This window comes from Gymnoscopelus braueri (genome assembly GCF_963280865.1).
Source record: "Gymnoscopelus braueri genome assembly, chromosome: 18".
NCBI classification, from domain to species: Eukaryota; Metazoa; Chordata; class Actinopteri; order Myctophiformes; family Myctophidae; genus Gymnoscopelus; species Gymnoscopelus braueri.
Genome location: NC_137618.1, coordinates 38,022,424 through 38,039,588, shown reverse-complemented (window position 1 = coordinate 38,039,588; position 17,165 = coordinate 38,022,424). Strand labels below are relative to the sequence as shown.

The 17,165-nt window shown below is 43.8% G+C and overlaps 1 protein-coding gene across 1 annotated transcript in view; it reads left to right on the top strand.

The window, feature by feature from the left end:
* The window catches only part of slc49a4 (solute carrier family 49 member 4), a 79,084-nt gene extending 72,085 nt beyond the window's left edge, over positions 1–6,999 (top strand). The window contains exon 9 of the mRNA XM_080413017.1: positions 4,767–6,999. Coding sequence (XP_080269143.1) covers positions 4,767–4,882 — 116 coding nt within the window. The 3' untranslated portion in view covers positions 4,883–6,999. The remainder of the gene's footprint in view (positions 1–4,766) is intronic.
* Positions 7,000–17,165: the final 10,166 nt, after the last annotated feature.

Genomic DNA, 17,165 nt, shown 5'->3' with positions numbered 1-17,165 from the left:
TTCCCATTAATTACGATACCGTGTTGACCTCAATTAAGGCTGATTAAGGCCACATGCGCTATCTGTCCCCTCAGGCCTCAGTCTTCATCCATAGCACCCACATGCTGACTGGGGCATTCACTGTGATAGGCCCTTTAAAGGAGTAGTTCACCCCCAAAATACCTTTTTTTCTATGGATTACTCACCCCATGGAGCCTTGAATTCACGGATATTTTTTGTTTTTGTTGCATTCCTTCCTTTATTATTTGATTATAATAAATGTAGCCCCATTGATTCCGGTAGGAGACACAAATGCATTTGTGTCTCCTACCGGAATCAATGGGGACAAATGTATTATAATCAAATTATTGGCTTAGGAATGCCACAAAAACAAAAATAAATCCATGAATTCAAGGCTTCATGGGGTGTGCAATTGATAGAAAATAAGTCATTTTTTGGGTGAACTCCTCCTTTAACCCGTTCAATCCTGGAACGCGTCTGTGTCATTTTAGATTTCTTTGGCTATTCAAAAATAGCAGATATACAAGCTCATAGCGCTATGAGCTTGTAGATCTGCTATTTTAGATTTTTTTTTTTTTGATTTTTACATTTGTGCAATTTGTCCGATTCTACAAATGTCCTCTAAATACTAGTTTTTTTTCCCAAAAAACTTGTGTTGCTATATCAGTGGTTCTCAAGTTTTCATGTCAAGGACCCCCAAAATGATATGTATTTGGCCACGGACCCCCATCTCAAAATATTTAGTTCCAGGGACCCCCCAGAAGCAATTGAGTAAAAATGTTTCGCTTAAAAAAATATACAGTATATTCAAAGACTTGCTAAAAATGTTCATGATTTTTCAAAATAGCAGATCTACAAGCGGTGCCGCGCTACGAGCTTGTAGATCTGCTATTTTTTGAATGGCCAAAGTATAAAATAACGGTTCTAGCTCAAATCTAAAATAACGGAAGCGTTCCCTGATTGAAGGGGTTAATGTGACGAGCTGACTGATGGCTACGCTGATGCACCACCGCGTTAACACCCTTGTTAGAACCAGTTGACATTAGCACGAGTGGTGATTTTTTTTTTAAGGCATTGATGTCTCAAGCCTTTCTGCCATTTTATTTATTTTTGTCGCCAATGTAGAGTTTGGTTATTAGCGTCATCACGGGGACACGTTACGCATCTGCAAATTCTCCGGGCTAGCGAATGACGGCCCACACAGTATTCGGTCGTTTTAATGTGACAGGGTGGGTCACAGCCAATTAAGTGGCCGCATGTAATGAATCCTGTGCTCTGACAAATTTCTGGCGTTTTCATTGTATCAGAGTGCAGTGCGGCTGCTGCTGTGACCGGGGAAACAAACTTTGACATGCTGATTAGCCAGCTGTCAGCCGTAGAGAGAGAGAGAGAGCAATTAACCAGTCACTCTGCATGACTAGAGAAGGGGATGCAATTTTGGGGCTATTACACATATTGTGTGACATACAACATATGCAAAAAGTTTTGAGACTCAAATCTAAATCGGCCACTTGCTCATGTAGTTTAGGGACTGGCCTGGCCTCCTCTCCTCTCTTCTCCTCTCCTCTCCTCTCCTCTCTTCTCCTCTCCTCTCCTCTCTTCTCCTCTCCTCTCCTCTCCTCTCCTACTCCTTCCACTCAGAGTATTTAAATAGATCCATAGTAGTTCGTTTTGGCTCCTCCTCACACATTGCTCCAGGCTCTTCCTTTTGCATGTCAGAGGGGAGCGATTGAGCTGCTTATCCACTTTTACCACGGCACCATATTGAATTACCCAAGAGGTCCTCGGGACCACATTAGCATTCACACAAGGCTGCAGACCTTAACAACAACACACACACACACACACGCGCACGCACGCACGCGCACGCGCGTGCGCACACACACACACACTTTAAATGGATGAGTCTCTATGATGCATATGTGTGTGTGTGTGTGTGTGTGTGTGTGTGTGTGTGTGAAAGAGAGGGAGAGAGAAGGAAAGACAAAGTGAGTGAGACGGTGGGTCAGACAAACACAACTCCATTAACCTGTCTCCATGCCAGGTCTCCCGTTGTCCGGCTCTCACACCCATTTTGATTAACGACGTTGCCTTTGGAAGCTTCCACACATCCACCATCACATCCTCACTCAACCCCCCCACCACCACCACCACCATCTATCTTTTCCTCTATCCTTCTCTCTACCATTCTTAACGCCATATCTCCTCCCTCTGTCTCGCACACGCTTTTTCCCTCCCTTTCACCTCTCCTTCTACCATTCATGAGGATTGGGTGGGGGGGGCAGTGGTGGAAAGTAACTAAGTACATTTACTTAAGTAAAATTATGAGGTGTTTGTACTTTACTTGAGTATTTCCAATTTCCAATGCTTTTACAACTACTCCACTACATTTCAGAAGCAAATATTGTACTTTTACTCCACTACAATGATTTGAAAACTTTAGTTACTAGTTACTTTCAGATATAAATTATTATAGTATAAAACATACATAACATACTTAACCGCTTTAGCCCTATTTTATACATAGGCTATTTGAAAATAGCCGATCTACAAGCTCACAACGCGTCGCATCGCGACGCGTTGTGAGCTTGTAGATCTGCTATTTTCAAACATTTTAGTACTTTTACTTTTGGTACTTTAAGTATATTTTGATGCCAATACTTTTGTACTTTTACTCAAGTACATTTTGAATTCCGGACTTTTACTTGTAACAGAGTACTTCTACATTGCAGTATTGATAATTTTACTTAAGTAAAACATTTGAGTACTTTTTCCTCCACTGGTGGGGGGGGGGGGCATTTGTGCCAAGCGACCATACAGTATAATTTAAAAAAAAGCACTGCTCCGCTCTCTCTCCCCCGTGGCTCATCGATCTGTGCACTGTCCTCAAACCGGGGCAATTGATCGTCCGCATTAGGCAGGAGGCCGGCCCTCTGCGCTCAAACCCTGGGCGTCCCTGGGTGAGAATGAAGATGCATTGCGTCGGCGGGGTCCCCCCTCCCCGGATGTGTGGTATGACGAGTATGACCTGGTTTCTCTATGTACTATGGCAGGGTTGTCTGGGGCTCGAGCAGCTGCCTGCCAACCTGCCACCGTGCCATCAGTCCTGGGCTCTCTGGCTCTGCAGAGTGGGTTAGGCTTTGCTTAATGTTTCCATCAGGTCTCGCCCGCCACAGCGCCCACCACGGTGCACGCCTTGTCAACATGTTGCTGAGACAGCTGGCTGTGCAGCAAGTGCTGCTGAATTACATTTGAAAAGAGGACAATTGATTTTGCTGTAGTCCAGACTGGTTGTGTGTGTGTGTGGGGGTGTGTGGGGCACACAGGCGCATGTGTGCCTGTGTGCCTGTTTGTGTTTGAGATCGAGAGATTTATTGGTCTTAGTGTTGATTAGTTGAGAGGCCTGTGGCTCTAGGCAGTCAGTCTAGCCTCTTGACTTGCCCTTCAGATCCAATATTATGGCAGACAACCCAAGCACCTTTCCTCCGCTTAATGGAGCTTGAAAAGAGCAAAGAGATCCTCTCCATACAAACGTTGTTTAGGTTCAAGTGTGGGTCAATGATAATGTGGAAATGGAGCCAATACTGTTGAATTATTTGGAATCATGATTGCAAGACTGCAAGCTGTTCTTATTTCATTTACAGCACGGCAGGGGTTCCTACCGTTCTATTGATTAGCCATTTCGCCCATACATTATTCATAAATTATTCAGCACAACTCTATTCCGGCTCTCATTACGTTTCTCAGAGTGCATAGATTACTTGTATTTCATTATAAAGGAACACGTCATCATGCTGTTATACCTCTATAGTCTCTCAAATTCAGAGCACAATATTCATTTTTACTGCTCTACTGGTTAAACCCACTATGTAATTATGGCCAGGAGAGTGGACCCTATGGTTACCATAAAATGGTAACCATAATATTTATCTTATCTTGTATTATAAGATATAAGATTAGCCTTTATTGATCCCCATTCGGAAATTCAGGTGTCATAGCAGCAACAGAAGAGTAAAACGCCATAGAGCCAACCAAGATAGATGAGAATGAAGATAAAATTAAATTAAAATTCCAGCCTTTATAACAAAAGGTCAAAGCTTCAATCCCCACAACAGTCAAATAAGCGAGGTGGAACAGCCGCTGCCTGGGGGCCGGAAGGTTCCTGGTTTGGTCCCCAGCTCCTCTTTACATTGAAGTGTCCTTTGGCAACACACTGAAACCTAACTGCTGCAGACGTGTGTGTGTGTGTGTGTGTGTGTGTGTGTGTGTGTGTGTGTGTGTGTGTGTGTGTGTGTGTGTGTGTGTGTGTGTGTGTGTGTGTGTGTGTGTGTGTGTGTGTGTGTGTGTGTGTGTGTGTGTGTGTGTGTGTGTGTGTGTGTGTGTGTGAGTGTGTGAGTGAGTGAGTGAGTGAGTGAGTGAGTGAGTGAGAGAGAGACATACAGTACATTGTAAAGCACTTTGAGGGTTAGAAGTCTAGAAAAGCGTTGTATAAATGTACTATTACCAAACCCAAATCTGTCCAGCCAGCAGCCACGGGTCTTGACTGAAGTGTCCTTGAGCAATACACTGAACCACTTGCAAGTCATTCCCGTTCAATTTCAAGTAAAAATCTCTGAAGCCTCGGATAAATGACTAATGCTTAATTTATACACATCGTAGGACTATGTCATTTATAAATCAGGCTTGAAATATGATGTAAGACTAATCCTCTCTCTCGCTCTCTTTCTCTCCCCCTCTCTGTCTCCTACATGTCTCCCTCCATTCAGAAGTGTCCTGGCTGAACTGGAGTTTGACGGGCTCTTGTCTCTTCAGCCTCATCCTCATCCTCTTCTTCAGGGAGTCCTACGACCGCCTCTACCTGGATGTCTTCGTCTCTGTCTGACACCACCAGCACAAAAAAAACAAAAACAATCATACACACTCAAAGAACTGAACAATGACATTGCACAAAAGAAGAGGATAAAAAGAGGAAGAGGGAAGCTCCAGCACTCCCTCACTAAGGATTTACGGTGTGAGGTGTGTATAAGACGACAGCGATGAATCCGTCGGGATTTGCGCCTCTGTACGAGGCCTCGGCTCGTGGGAAGAGTTTCCGATGTTTATTCTTTATACACAACTGACTTTGCGCCACACGGTCGTCCGACGTCATCTTGGCCGTTTTTTATAAATGTAATGTACAACCTACGTTTGTGTGTAAACAAACGCTCATCAACGGTTTTAATTATTTTTAACCAATCATGGCATGAGGGACTGTTGTTGTTTACAGATGATGTAATGTTTAACGTTCTCAGTGTTGCCCCCCCCCCCTGTGATCCGTTTACCGTAGTTCACTACCCTTCCTCATAGAAGTAGCCTGAGCCTGGTTAGAGGCTGATCTTGCAATAACGGTTATCTACAATAACAAAGAATGGGAAGGCAAACTGATATGACGGTGCTCTTAATTAGGAAGTCAAAGGTGAATATAAGATGGCTTCAACATCCAGTCAGCAGGCCTGATGCTGCAGAGTTTGGGGGCAAACAAGGGACATCCCAGCAGTTTTTAGTGCCACTCAAACCTATGGGACATGACTAGCTGGGGAGGCACACACTGTTAAGTGGCATGTGATATTGCCTATAGTATAGTGACAGACACTTACCTTTTATCTCCCCCTCAAAGACTGTTATTATGCGAGAATGAACATTATCTAGCTAAACTATTGGACGCTGCACTGGCCATCTGCCAGTGTCATCATGGGCTGTGATTGGATAAGCCTTGGCAATGCAAGAAGGTCCAGTGTTCTTTTGTTTTTTTTTGGAAGTGTCAAATTCCCTGTGTCATCCAAACAAAGGTAGCAGGTTACACCTTCATAATTTAGAATTTATTCTCATACGGTCTACCATTTTACCACGGTCTTCTATTGGTGTTGTTTTATTAATGTTTTTTAAACTTAACTTAAATCTGACATGTTTGTTTTTACGTTTTAAAATAAATAAATATATATTTATTGGGAGGGAGCACGACACTAACAGTTAATATTTTACACCGAGAATTAGCTTTTGCGAAGCTTGGTCAGTGGTTGAGCGCTTGGCAGTGTATCCGAACACGACGAGTCGAAACCAAGCAACCAATCGAGGGATTTTATTTTATTGTGTACGGGCATGTTGGTAAAACCTCATCCTAACCGCCTAGTTACTCCTCATGCAAGCCACCATGTTCACCAGCAGGTGTCACTGCACAAAGTGAGCGTGGACTTGATTTCAAAACTGACGGAGAGAGCAGCACATTATTACTTGAGGAAACGGACACCCTTAAAGAAGCCTGAACGGATCAGTCTGGAGCTCCAACAGACGTGAGCGTCAACTCTTGAGGGACATAACCACAACAAACATACTGTACTGACACTGACAAGAACCACCTGCCATTTTACCCAGTTTCTCTGGATCTGACCTTTCTGTGACTTTTCTCTCTTTTCTCTTTGTCTTGTGGTGGAGCCAAACATTCTCTCCTGAGTCAGTTGCCATGCACATGAGCCACTGGGAATGGTTTTATTTGTTTTTTTCTTCCGCTGGCATACTGTATTGTGTATATCCTGATGCTTGCTTTTTATTTTTTTATGCTCCTTGTACATAAAGGGTTGTCTTTTACCTTGTGACATGTTGCCTTAATTACCCAGAGCGAGCCACGCATTTAGTCTTTCTGTTTCCTCCACACTGTGACTGGTCTATCTGTATATGTGTAGCATTGAAAGAAGCTGTTTTATGCTCATGTTTCCACATTCTGCAGTGCGACTTAAATCATTTCCTGGGCTTTGGGTTATAAATGTTCTTATTCTGCGGAAAGGAGGGAAAAAATACCATGTTTGACTGTCACAGATTTTTCAGCACCTTATTAAAATGAACATTTCCAGAATACCGCTGTCTCTGTGCTTCCGTTGTTGATGAACAGGCAGAGAAGAGGTTATTAAGGGACTAGATGACATCATGCCGAACCAGAGGACGGGCTTGTTTTGCGCTGCTATATCAGACCTGCCAACCCTTCCGTTCTCACCAGGAGACTCCTGTTATTTGACCCCATCTCCTGGACGTCTCCTGTTCTTCCATTTCTCCTGTTCTTATCCTGTTTTGGGGGATTCCACCCCTTTTTGTGTGCCCCCTCACTGATATGCAGCCACGGCCATTCATGTTCATTTGCTAGTTCCTTGAGTTTTTGATATGCAAATCACAATGGCAGTATTTGATTGTTCTTTTTGTTGGAAGGTGTGAGTGGGCAAGGTGTGAGTGGTCTCTCTCTCTCTCTCTCTCTCTCTCTCTCTCTCTCTCTCTCTCTCTCTCTCTCTCTCACTCACTCACTCACTCACTCACTCACTCACTCACTCACTCACTCTCACGCTTTGATTCTGGCACACACCCCAAAAAAACTCTTTCTGAGAGAATGGGAATGTTACTCTTTTACTGTCGCTTTATGTCTGGATAAACTCCAGTACAATGCCACTTTAAAGAGATAGTCATTTTAAAGTAATTAGTGGTTATTATTAAATATGGCTCTTTTACTGCTACTTTTAACTTTTTAATGGATCCTATGTAAGTAAAGGCTGATAAAAGTGTCAAACTCCCAAAATCCACCAGAATACTGTAAATTACATTTACTCTGTTAAAACTTTCCTGGGGGGGGGAACCCCCGACCGGACGGAGGTTGGTAGGTATGGTTTAGGTTACAGAAGCTGTCACTTTGATCATCAACTTCATGTTCAAATGTGTTTACCTGTAGTCTACGTGTAAACACATGATCTACAGGCTGTAGATCATATGTCACACTAAACAAAAAGGGTGCTAGATAGTGCTAAAAGTGGTTCTTAAAATCGTGATTATGTTCTACTAGACTCAGGTTCTGGCCGTTACCCTCACACCTACATGGCACTGCCGATCCAACCAATATGTCTGAGTCTGTGCTCAGGAATACGTCAAAAACATAAAAATCGCCATGAATTCAAGGCTTCATGGAGTGTGTAATTGATAGAAAATAAGTAATTTTAGGGTGAACTATTCTTTTAAGTGTCTTGTTCAGGGACACTTTGACACAATGTTGAGGCCTGGGATCGAACTTGAGATCTATGGCTTGCCAGGCAGGCTCTCTAACCATTCAGCTATGGCCACATCATCAGCAGACAATCTAACGCAGTCCTACTCTGTAACAGTAAAGGGGTTTCAGGGGAAACCAGCAAAATGAGGAATAATATAATAAAAGACTGTCTTGCTAATAAAGCGTCATGTCTCTCATTTTTTACAATGTATTTGATATTACCTTTATATTATTTAATAAATTATGCATTTCAACCTCTATATATTGTCCAGCAACCTTTATGATAAAGGCGAAAAAAGATAGTAGACCCATGGGAGCCAGATTGCTCAGATGCTGAGGTTTCTGTGCTGGGATCTGATCCCATGACCTTGTGGTCTGAAGTCAAGACACCCAGGCACACTATACTAAGTGCTTCCAAACTCCACTATTCTGAACCTGCGTGGATCCTGGAAATGGCAAATCAGCATGAGCCAAAGGTCGTGGTGGGTTCAAACCTCCTACTTCTTTACTATGAAGCATGTTTTGAACAATAACATCCAGAAACTGCACTAAAAGCAAAAGAAACGTGTGAAGTGGGCGGACGCCTTTTTTAGGAGACCGGAAGCAGGTTGGCATCCGCCCACTTCACGCAGATAGCTACGCGAGACGCGAGACTATGCAGATACGGGAAGTAAACCGGAGATGGTGTGTCTTGACGATTGTTGTTGCGCGAGTCCTTTCTTCGTTTTTTTTTCCAGGACTTTTCAAAAACATTAAGTGTTGGGGGAGTTCCAGGGGGTCCCCAGCAAAATGTTATTATTAAATATGGCTCTTTTATTGCTACTTTTAACTTTTTAATGGTATCTGCATGAGCTCATGTTGTGATGCGGGGAAATTATAATAAGCAGATCTGGCAACCCTGACAGATCTGGCAACCCCAGCAAAATGTTATTATTAAATATGGCTCTTTTATTGCTACTTTTAACTTTTTAATGGTATCTGCATGAGCTCATGTTGTGATGCGGGGAAATTATAATAAGCAGATCTGGACAACCCTGACAGTACCGTGACATGACCCCCGGTTAGTGACGTCGACATCATACTTTATTTCTGTACAGTAGCACCTAGCACAGATCACAACGTCTGCGTTTGTGAGGTTGTATATCGGCACACAACACCACTGTGCGATGAAGTGCAAATCAGGCTTTAGCCTCCCATTATATCCCTTCATACAGCCATTCCATCCCCTGGCTCCCTCTGTCTCCCCCCCTCCCAGCTGTGGATGAGCTCATGTTGTGATGCGTGCCAGAGCGCCGGGCCTCTGGGGGCTGGTGTGCATGCGAGCACGGTAGACTGAGTCTAAATCGTATTCTAGGTCTGCTTCCAGTCAGGCTCACTGGCTGTTTCGTGTGACTAAAGCGGACGCCGTGATTGCCTTTGACACCCCTCTGCCCGAGATACTCTCTCTCTCTCTCTCTCTCTCTGTGGTGCTTGAAACCCTACGCCATTCTGACCTGGCACGTACAGTACAGTACCCAGTGTTGCCAGATTCTGTGAGAGAAACAAGCAACCAGGTCTAGGAAAACCAGCCCAAAAGAAGCGACTATGGGCCACATGAGCACTTTAACATATCAGCTATTTGAAAGTAGCAGATCTACAAGCTCACAACGTGTCGCGATGCAACGCGTTGTAAGCTATGATGTCTCGCGACATCATACTTTGTTTCTGTACAGTAGCACCTAGCACAGATGTTTACAAACTGCTTTTTAACATGGCAAGTCAAGTAGAGAAGAAGCCATTGCAAGATTAAAAGCCAATCTAAGCCAATCATAAAGTCATAAACTCTGTTAAATTAACAGTAAAGCTGCACAGTTCTCAGAGGCAAGTTTTAAAAACATACCTGTTGAGGTGTTTTTTAAATATATTAGTGGTAGTCAGCCTGGCCCCATGCATGTAAGATGAACATCACTGCCTGCAGACTTGGATCTGCTTTAGGCAGGGTGTGCCTGAAATGGAGCACGTCCATAAATCAGGCCCACGGGTGTGCTGGAATGTAAAATTACTTCACTGTTAGTTCTGTAAGTGGTACTGTGTTTGGACTTCAGGACATGCAGGCAGGCACACACACACACACACACACGCACGCACGCACGCACACGCGCACACGCACACACACACACACACACACACACACACACACACACACACACACACACACACACACTGCATGTAAGTACTGGGGAATGCGGGGGGGTGCTTTCCCAGGTTTTCAACGCACTAACTGGCATGTTTTATTTGTCTTTGAATGTCATTTGAAGATAAGTTCATAAACACTTTTAATTAATCATTTCAAATCAACATAAGTGTATATGATTAAATGAGATGTTTAAGTTTATCTGAGCTAAATGTTCTCTTAACAAGAGGTCAAATGGTGGTTGAAAGCAGCATTAGCTATCACCTACATAGAGGACAATATGTGGTTACTTCTGTTAAATGAACTCTGTTTATTATTATTTTGTATTACCACATAGGTGACATTTCGAGCCTGGTAGCTCTTCCTCAGACAAAGGCATTCCGAGCAGAGACACAACTTATATGCTAAGCTGGGTCAGTTGACAAGTGACCCAGCTTAGCATTTGTTGTGGTGGTGGTGTTGTGGTGGCAACAACAAAATAACTTACAAAACAAAATCTAAATCTAACGTTTGGGTGCAAGATGTGTCAAATTCAGTTGGCTTTGAGGATTCATTATCTCTCACACTCATGTTGGGTTTGGCTATCTCCTCATGTGGAGTAAAAACCAACGTTCCATGGAAACCAATTAATTGTCTGTTTGTAATAAATGAATTGTTCCACTTGTATTACAGGAAACGTCTACTAAGAATTGGTCCAAATGATAAGGTAATCATGCATACATTCTCAGCTGTTTAGAGATAGCACAACAACAACTGCTCTTTGAGGGTTCAATCTCACGAAACCATTCCTTCCTCTGACTCATCGTCACTGAAAGGGCCCGCCGTGGCAGCATTGCACTTTTAGTCTCACTGGAGCGGTTCAAGCCAAACAAAATAAAGCAATGATTTCCATTCGCTGACAAGCAATCAGGGTGTTTTGGCTTTTGTTCTCTGGTGTGTCAGTCTGCTGTTTTCCTGTCATAGGCTACGAGCGCGGCAGGCTGGTTGGCTGGCTGGCTGACTGGCTGGCTGGCTAGTGAAAATTGGTCTTGCTGTCACAGCGCCTGACATTTTTATATCCCACCATTTGTTCCCCATTTCAGACAGCCCTCCTTACACAAGACGAGGCTTGTATTTTATGTCCTCCAGCGAGTAAAGCTCACTTGCTCCTCTTTTCCTTGGCATTGTTGCTGCCCAGTGTCTCTCTTTGGGGCTCCCTTAGCTATAGAAGTCTTAATTGACTTCCCCTGGATTATGAAAAATGAGCCAGACTTTCAAATGGCTCATTTAACAGAAATGCTATCACAGTGGCTGTTACTTTATCTTCAACATATTAAAAGGGCTGCATGCTCTTGATTAGGAGAGATGGGCTGTGAAGCCCAATGGAACCATCCTATGATGACAGACCTCTAATTCACAAATCCATCATCAGTGACTTTGAGGTGTGCACTGGTGTGTAGCCATTACTCAGGGGACACAGAAATCCTTCCTAGCCCATACACACATGGCCCTTTACGTCTCCTTCCAGACTGGAAGGAGGGGTACAGCAGACCCACACATGTCGGCACACATACGTACATGTCTTACAAATGAGCACGCTTGCCTTGCAGACACACACTCACATACACGTGGCACACCTCCTTGGAAAAAGATATTAGGCTGACTCCCCAGAGGGAGCAGTAATGTGTGCCATAAGGGGCCATGTCCTGTCAAGTGCCAACGCAGCACGTGTCTGTGTCCGTCTGAAGAAGTGGAAGAACATGCGTTCGTTCAGAGTTCAGCAGGCAACATTCTGGAAGGTCAACTTGTGAGTCAGAACTGGCATGCCACGGAGAAGTTGATGGACCGTGAAGCCTCTTATTATTCTGTCCTCCAGAAAAAAATAAGCTGGCTGAAAACTGGTGCCGCAGAGAAAAAAATGGGTTACCTGGAAAGCCCAGGTTATGCTCGGTTGAGGCCCCTCGGCTCTAACACACGAGAACGTGGTCTCGACGGAAGCTGCATGTGCTCCAAGCAAGAGCAATTATGATAACCATGGAAGCGGAAAAGGCTTGACCAGGAGAACAGGGAGAGAGCCTTTGATCCGGCAGACTTCCTATTTAAATCACCGCTCACCTCTGCTCCCGACGCCACCCTCAGCTAATGTAGACAGCCTCTCAAAGCTCCAACCCATAGTTCCGCAGGCTCCTGTGGACTTGACTTTGTGGTTATCTGTGACTGTTCTCTCCCCGCCTGAAACGTCATTCACTCTCCCTCCACCTTCCTCCTCGTCAAAGGTGAATGTGCTTTTGTTTCAGGGCTGCCCGACAAGGCCAGCTGAGTGACACTTCTTTAGATGGCCACTTAGACATTGTGACTCAGCAGCGGTGCCTGCAGGGACGGAGCAAAGCGGGAACAGCATGGAGGCTCTCTGGGTGAGCTCAATTAGCTCTTTAACAGAACCACGTCCAAGTCTCTTTGAAGCTCTTTGAGCATTCTCCCCAGCGTATCTGGATAGCACCGACTCGCCAAGCTAAATCAAATTTCAAAGATGTTTTTGAAAGCGCTGAATGACTCACAATCAGTTTGGACGTCTCTGGATGCCAAGGTGACACACTGAGAGAGGGACAGAGAAGTGCTAGAGGCTACGCAAAACTAGCAATGACAACATTTGTAACGCATATGCTTCTTACTTGTAGCACGACAAATTCAGTGAGTCTAAATCGGACTCATACAATTTCTTAATTACATTTTTACTGTTGCACATTGGCTTTCTTTCGCATACAACAAAACTAAACAACACAAGAAATATACAAACAAATACAATTAGTCTTTTTGTGTTCAATATCAGCCTTGTCAAAGCAAGCTTGTGTCTTTTTTAGTCTTGCTAGCACCGTTGCTCTAACAATCATCTGTTGGTCCATCCATCCATCAAATAATTTTCTGTGCACGACAGCACGTTCATGATCCCTATAGGATGACCACTATGGACCCAGTGGCCTTTCGTCTAGTGTAGTTTCTCAACGGGGATGGTACAGCCCCCCAGGGGGCGTACAGAGAAGTTTGGGGGGATGCTGGAAGCAATATTTTTTATGATGATGGAAGATTGGAGCTACCACCCTACTGAGAATGTGGACCCGCTTGGAAGCATGGAGTCATTAAATCTCCATGCCATATATCGGTAAACATGTGAGCATCTCTCAGGGAGAAAATTCAAGATGCCACGTGCGTCAGATAATGTCCAGGCCCGGGGTCGACAGCTTCATTAACCCGACTGCATCCCTGTGGCACAGCGGAGTGACGCTCACTACAACCGGCGACTGTCACGACAGCTGTTGGCGACCCATCAGGCAGCCTGCTGCTGACGTCAAAGACCTGCTGCCCGGTGCCCACTAGCCGCCCCACACCCATCTGAGGGGTGGCGCTCTAACAGAGTGGAGTATTTATGTTTGTGTCAGGAATGAGTAGCGGGTAGGGCCCAAAAGCAGACGAGGTAGGCAGAAGTATTCAAATCAAAGGATTTATTAAATAAACTGAGATTTCCAAAAACAGGGATATAGAACAGTAGGCATCAAGCACTAAACATAAACTCACGTGACATAGGTCTACGGACCAACAAGAATATAACGCCAACACAGGGTTTAAATAGTCAGGGGAGTAACAGGACGCAGGTGAACTCAAACTACAATCAACACTGTGATTGGCTGGGGCACAACAGGACACAGGTGGAGAACATAACTAATCAAGGGTAAGAGAGACAAGACAGGAAACAGTAAACAAGGCAGACAGGAAACAATACTACAAAGTAAAAGCACAGAACACCAATGCAAAAGGCAGCAACAGAATGACAGACACAATACAACATAGAACATGCAGTATGCAGAAACATACAATATTCAGAACCTACAATATGCACTTTAGGCCTAACCGGCCTAAAGTGTCCACGACCATAAGGGGCATTCAAGGTCTAAATCATAAAGTCAAAGTACACGGCCCGAGGAGCGGACCGTGACAGTTTGTATGTTTGGGTGTGGGTGGGTGGGAGGTAGAGAATGTCAAAGTGGCTGTGTGGGTGGGACGTGGGATGTGTCTGTGGAGAGTGGGGTGGTCAGGGTCACATATGATTGTGAGTGCTTTGTGGCGGGTCAGGGATGATGTGACACAATCAGGTAAGTTGGGGGTGTAGTGGGAATACCAATGAGTTTGCTGCCAGAAAGGAGTTTGTTCTTATTGGTGACTGTAAGCTTTATGGAAAAAACAGATGGCTCCATACATAAGAACCGACTCAATAATGCTACAATGGAGGAGGACAAGAAGATGGTGTTGGACAAACACTCAGGTGTTTATGTTAAAGGATAGCTAAAAGTCTCAACTCTCAACGGTTGTAAATGTCCATGGTATGTTGCTAAAGAACATGTCTACATCATGATCAGTTAAATACCTGAGATGAACATTCTGAGCATACATGTAGTGATCTTATTTTCCTTTTCCGGTAGTACCAGTGCCCTAACAACAAAAGACTAGAAGAATCACAGAAAAGCAAGTTATTTGTATTTTAGTTGCTGCTTAGAGCAGTGTTAAACAAACGTAAACAACTCTGCATACATCCACCATTGTTGCTGTTGTTTCAAGTAGTGCATACATTCTCATTATACAAAGCAACAATGGGCTTTGTGTAACCTCGAATTGAGGTTGGACGTCATCATTTCCCAAACGCTCCATTGCTCCATTGTCCACATGCATGATACATAGAAGCTGTTGCTTATTGATCTTCACTTGGGTGCTACAAATCTGTTTTAGTGACATAAAATACAGTTTGTGTGTGGACAGCATCTGTGGACAGGTTCTTAGAGTTAAAGAGCAAGTAATCCACTAGAAACACCCACCTATAACACATGTATTAATTTAACTTAGAGCAGTGGTTTTTAAAGTGAACATTTTTTACACAAATCTTTGCTTCTGGGAGTCCCTGGCACAAAAGATTTTCAGATGTGGGTCAGCGGCCAAATGTATATCAATTTAGGGGTCCTTGGCATGAAAAAAGTTGAAAACCGTGTATAAGAACAGCGATGATGAGATGGCCTCGGTTCCTTTGTTTTCTGCGATGCACACACAGGAAAACACTGAGTGACGCAGACTGTCCTCCTGGTTCAGCTTGTATTGTTTTGATAAGACAAATTACATGGCTGAGCTGAGCGCAGTTGACAGGCAGGCACAGATAGAGAGCAGTGCTCCACACAAATCTGCTCTCTCATTCATTCATGTATGAAGCCATGTTGTTCAATTTAAATGTTCAGATTATGTACTATAGGGATGCGCCGGCATCCAATAAGTTATTTAACAGACTGATGTTATATTAATTGCTACATGCATGCATTTACACTTATATACTGTACAATGCATAAACAAGTGTATACTCTGATCTACACAAGCAGGCACACTCCCTCTTCCCTTCCCACACATGCGCACGCACGCACATATGTGTGTGCACACACAAACACACACACACACACACACACACACACACGCATGTGCACCATAGCCCCGCCAACGGAGGAGACATCTGGAGACATCATAGGACTCCACACTGAGGAGGCTCTGTGCAACACACACACCTGTGATGGTGAGCCTACGCACGCACGCACGCACGCACGCACGCACGCACGCACGCACGCACGCACGCACGCACGCACGCACGCACGCACACACACACACACACACACACACACACACACACACACACACACACACACACACACACACACACACACACACACACACACACACACACACACACACTACATTAATTTAAATGTCATTTTCCATCCTTTCGTTTGCCTCACTTCAATGTGTTCACAAAGGACCTTCATTGTGCTCAGTGGAGGTGCAGTTACGGCATTGACTGACACTTGAGCTTCTAATCCTTTTACTGGCAGGCAGAAAGAGAGAGTTTTAGGCACAATCTGCCTTGCTTGTCATGTTTGTGATTAACATAGTGAAGCTTTGTGTGTCCAGAGTCTCCAGACCCCTGTTGGGACCCCATGAGGCTTTTGGAGGACTTACCAGATAGAGACACATGCTTTAGACCAAATCTTCCTATCCTCGCCTCTTGAAGTCAACAAAAGTTTGCAGTTATTTTCCAGAACAACTCCTTACTCAAATAATCACTCAAATTACTCAAGTGCCCATGCAGCAGTGTTGTAACTAAGTACATTTACTCAAGTACTGTAGCCTACTTAAGTAAAATTTTGAGGTACTTTTACTTTACCGGAGCATTTCCAATTGTCTATACTTTTACTTCTACTCCACTATACATCTCAACTATTGGCAAATATTGTACTTTTACTCCACTACAATTATTTGAAAACTTTAGCTACTAGTTACTTTGCAGATTATAAATTATGATATTATAAAACATACATTAACCACTTTAGTCCTATTTTATACCTAGGCTATTTGAAAATAGCCGATCTACAAGCTCACAACGCGTTGCGATGAGCTTGTAGATCTGCTCATTTCAAACATTTTAGTACTTTTACTTTTGGTACTTTAAGTACATTTTTATACCAATACTTTTGTACTTTTACTCAAGTAATTTGTTTTTACTTGTAACAGAGTACTTCTGCATTGCAGTATTGATACTTTTACTTAAGTAAAACATTTGAGTACTTTTTCCACCACTGCCATGCAGTCCCACATACTGTACACTTTTATCTGTCATCCGTCGTGTTTCTGTTTCTGTTCCCGGCTTTTACCCACATCCAACGATGACATCACTGCAGCACACATAATGTGCCCATGCTTTTATTGTTTTGTATGTTGAGGACTAGCAATTAGGTACAGCAATAATTGTTTACAGCTCATCTGGACGTGGACTATTTCAGCTGATACTGTACAGAACAATTTTAGAAATGAGCTTGGAGGTAGGAGAGTTATAAGTCTAATTGGCAGCAGATGTAACACCCCCAGAGGCTA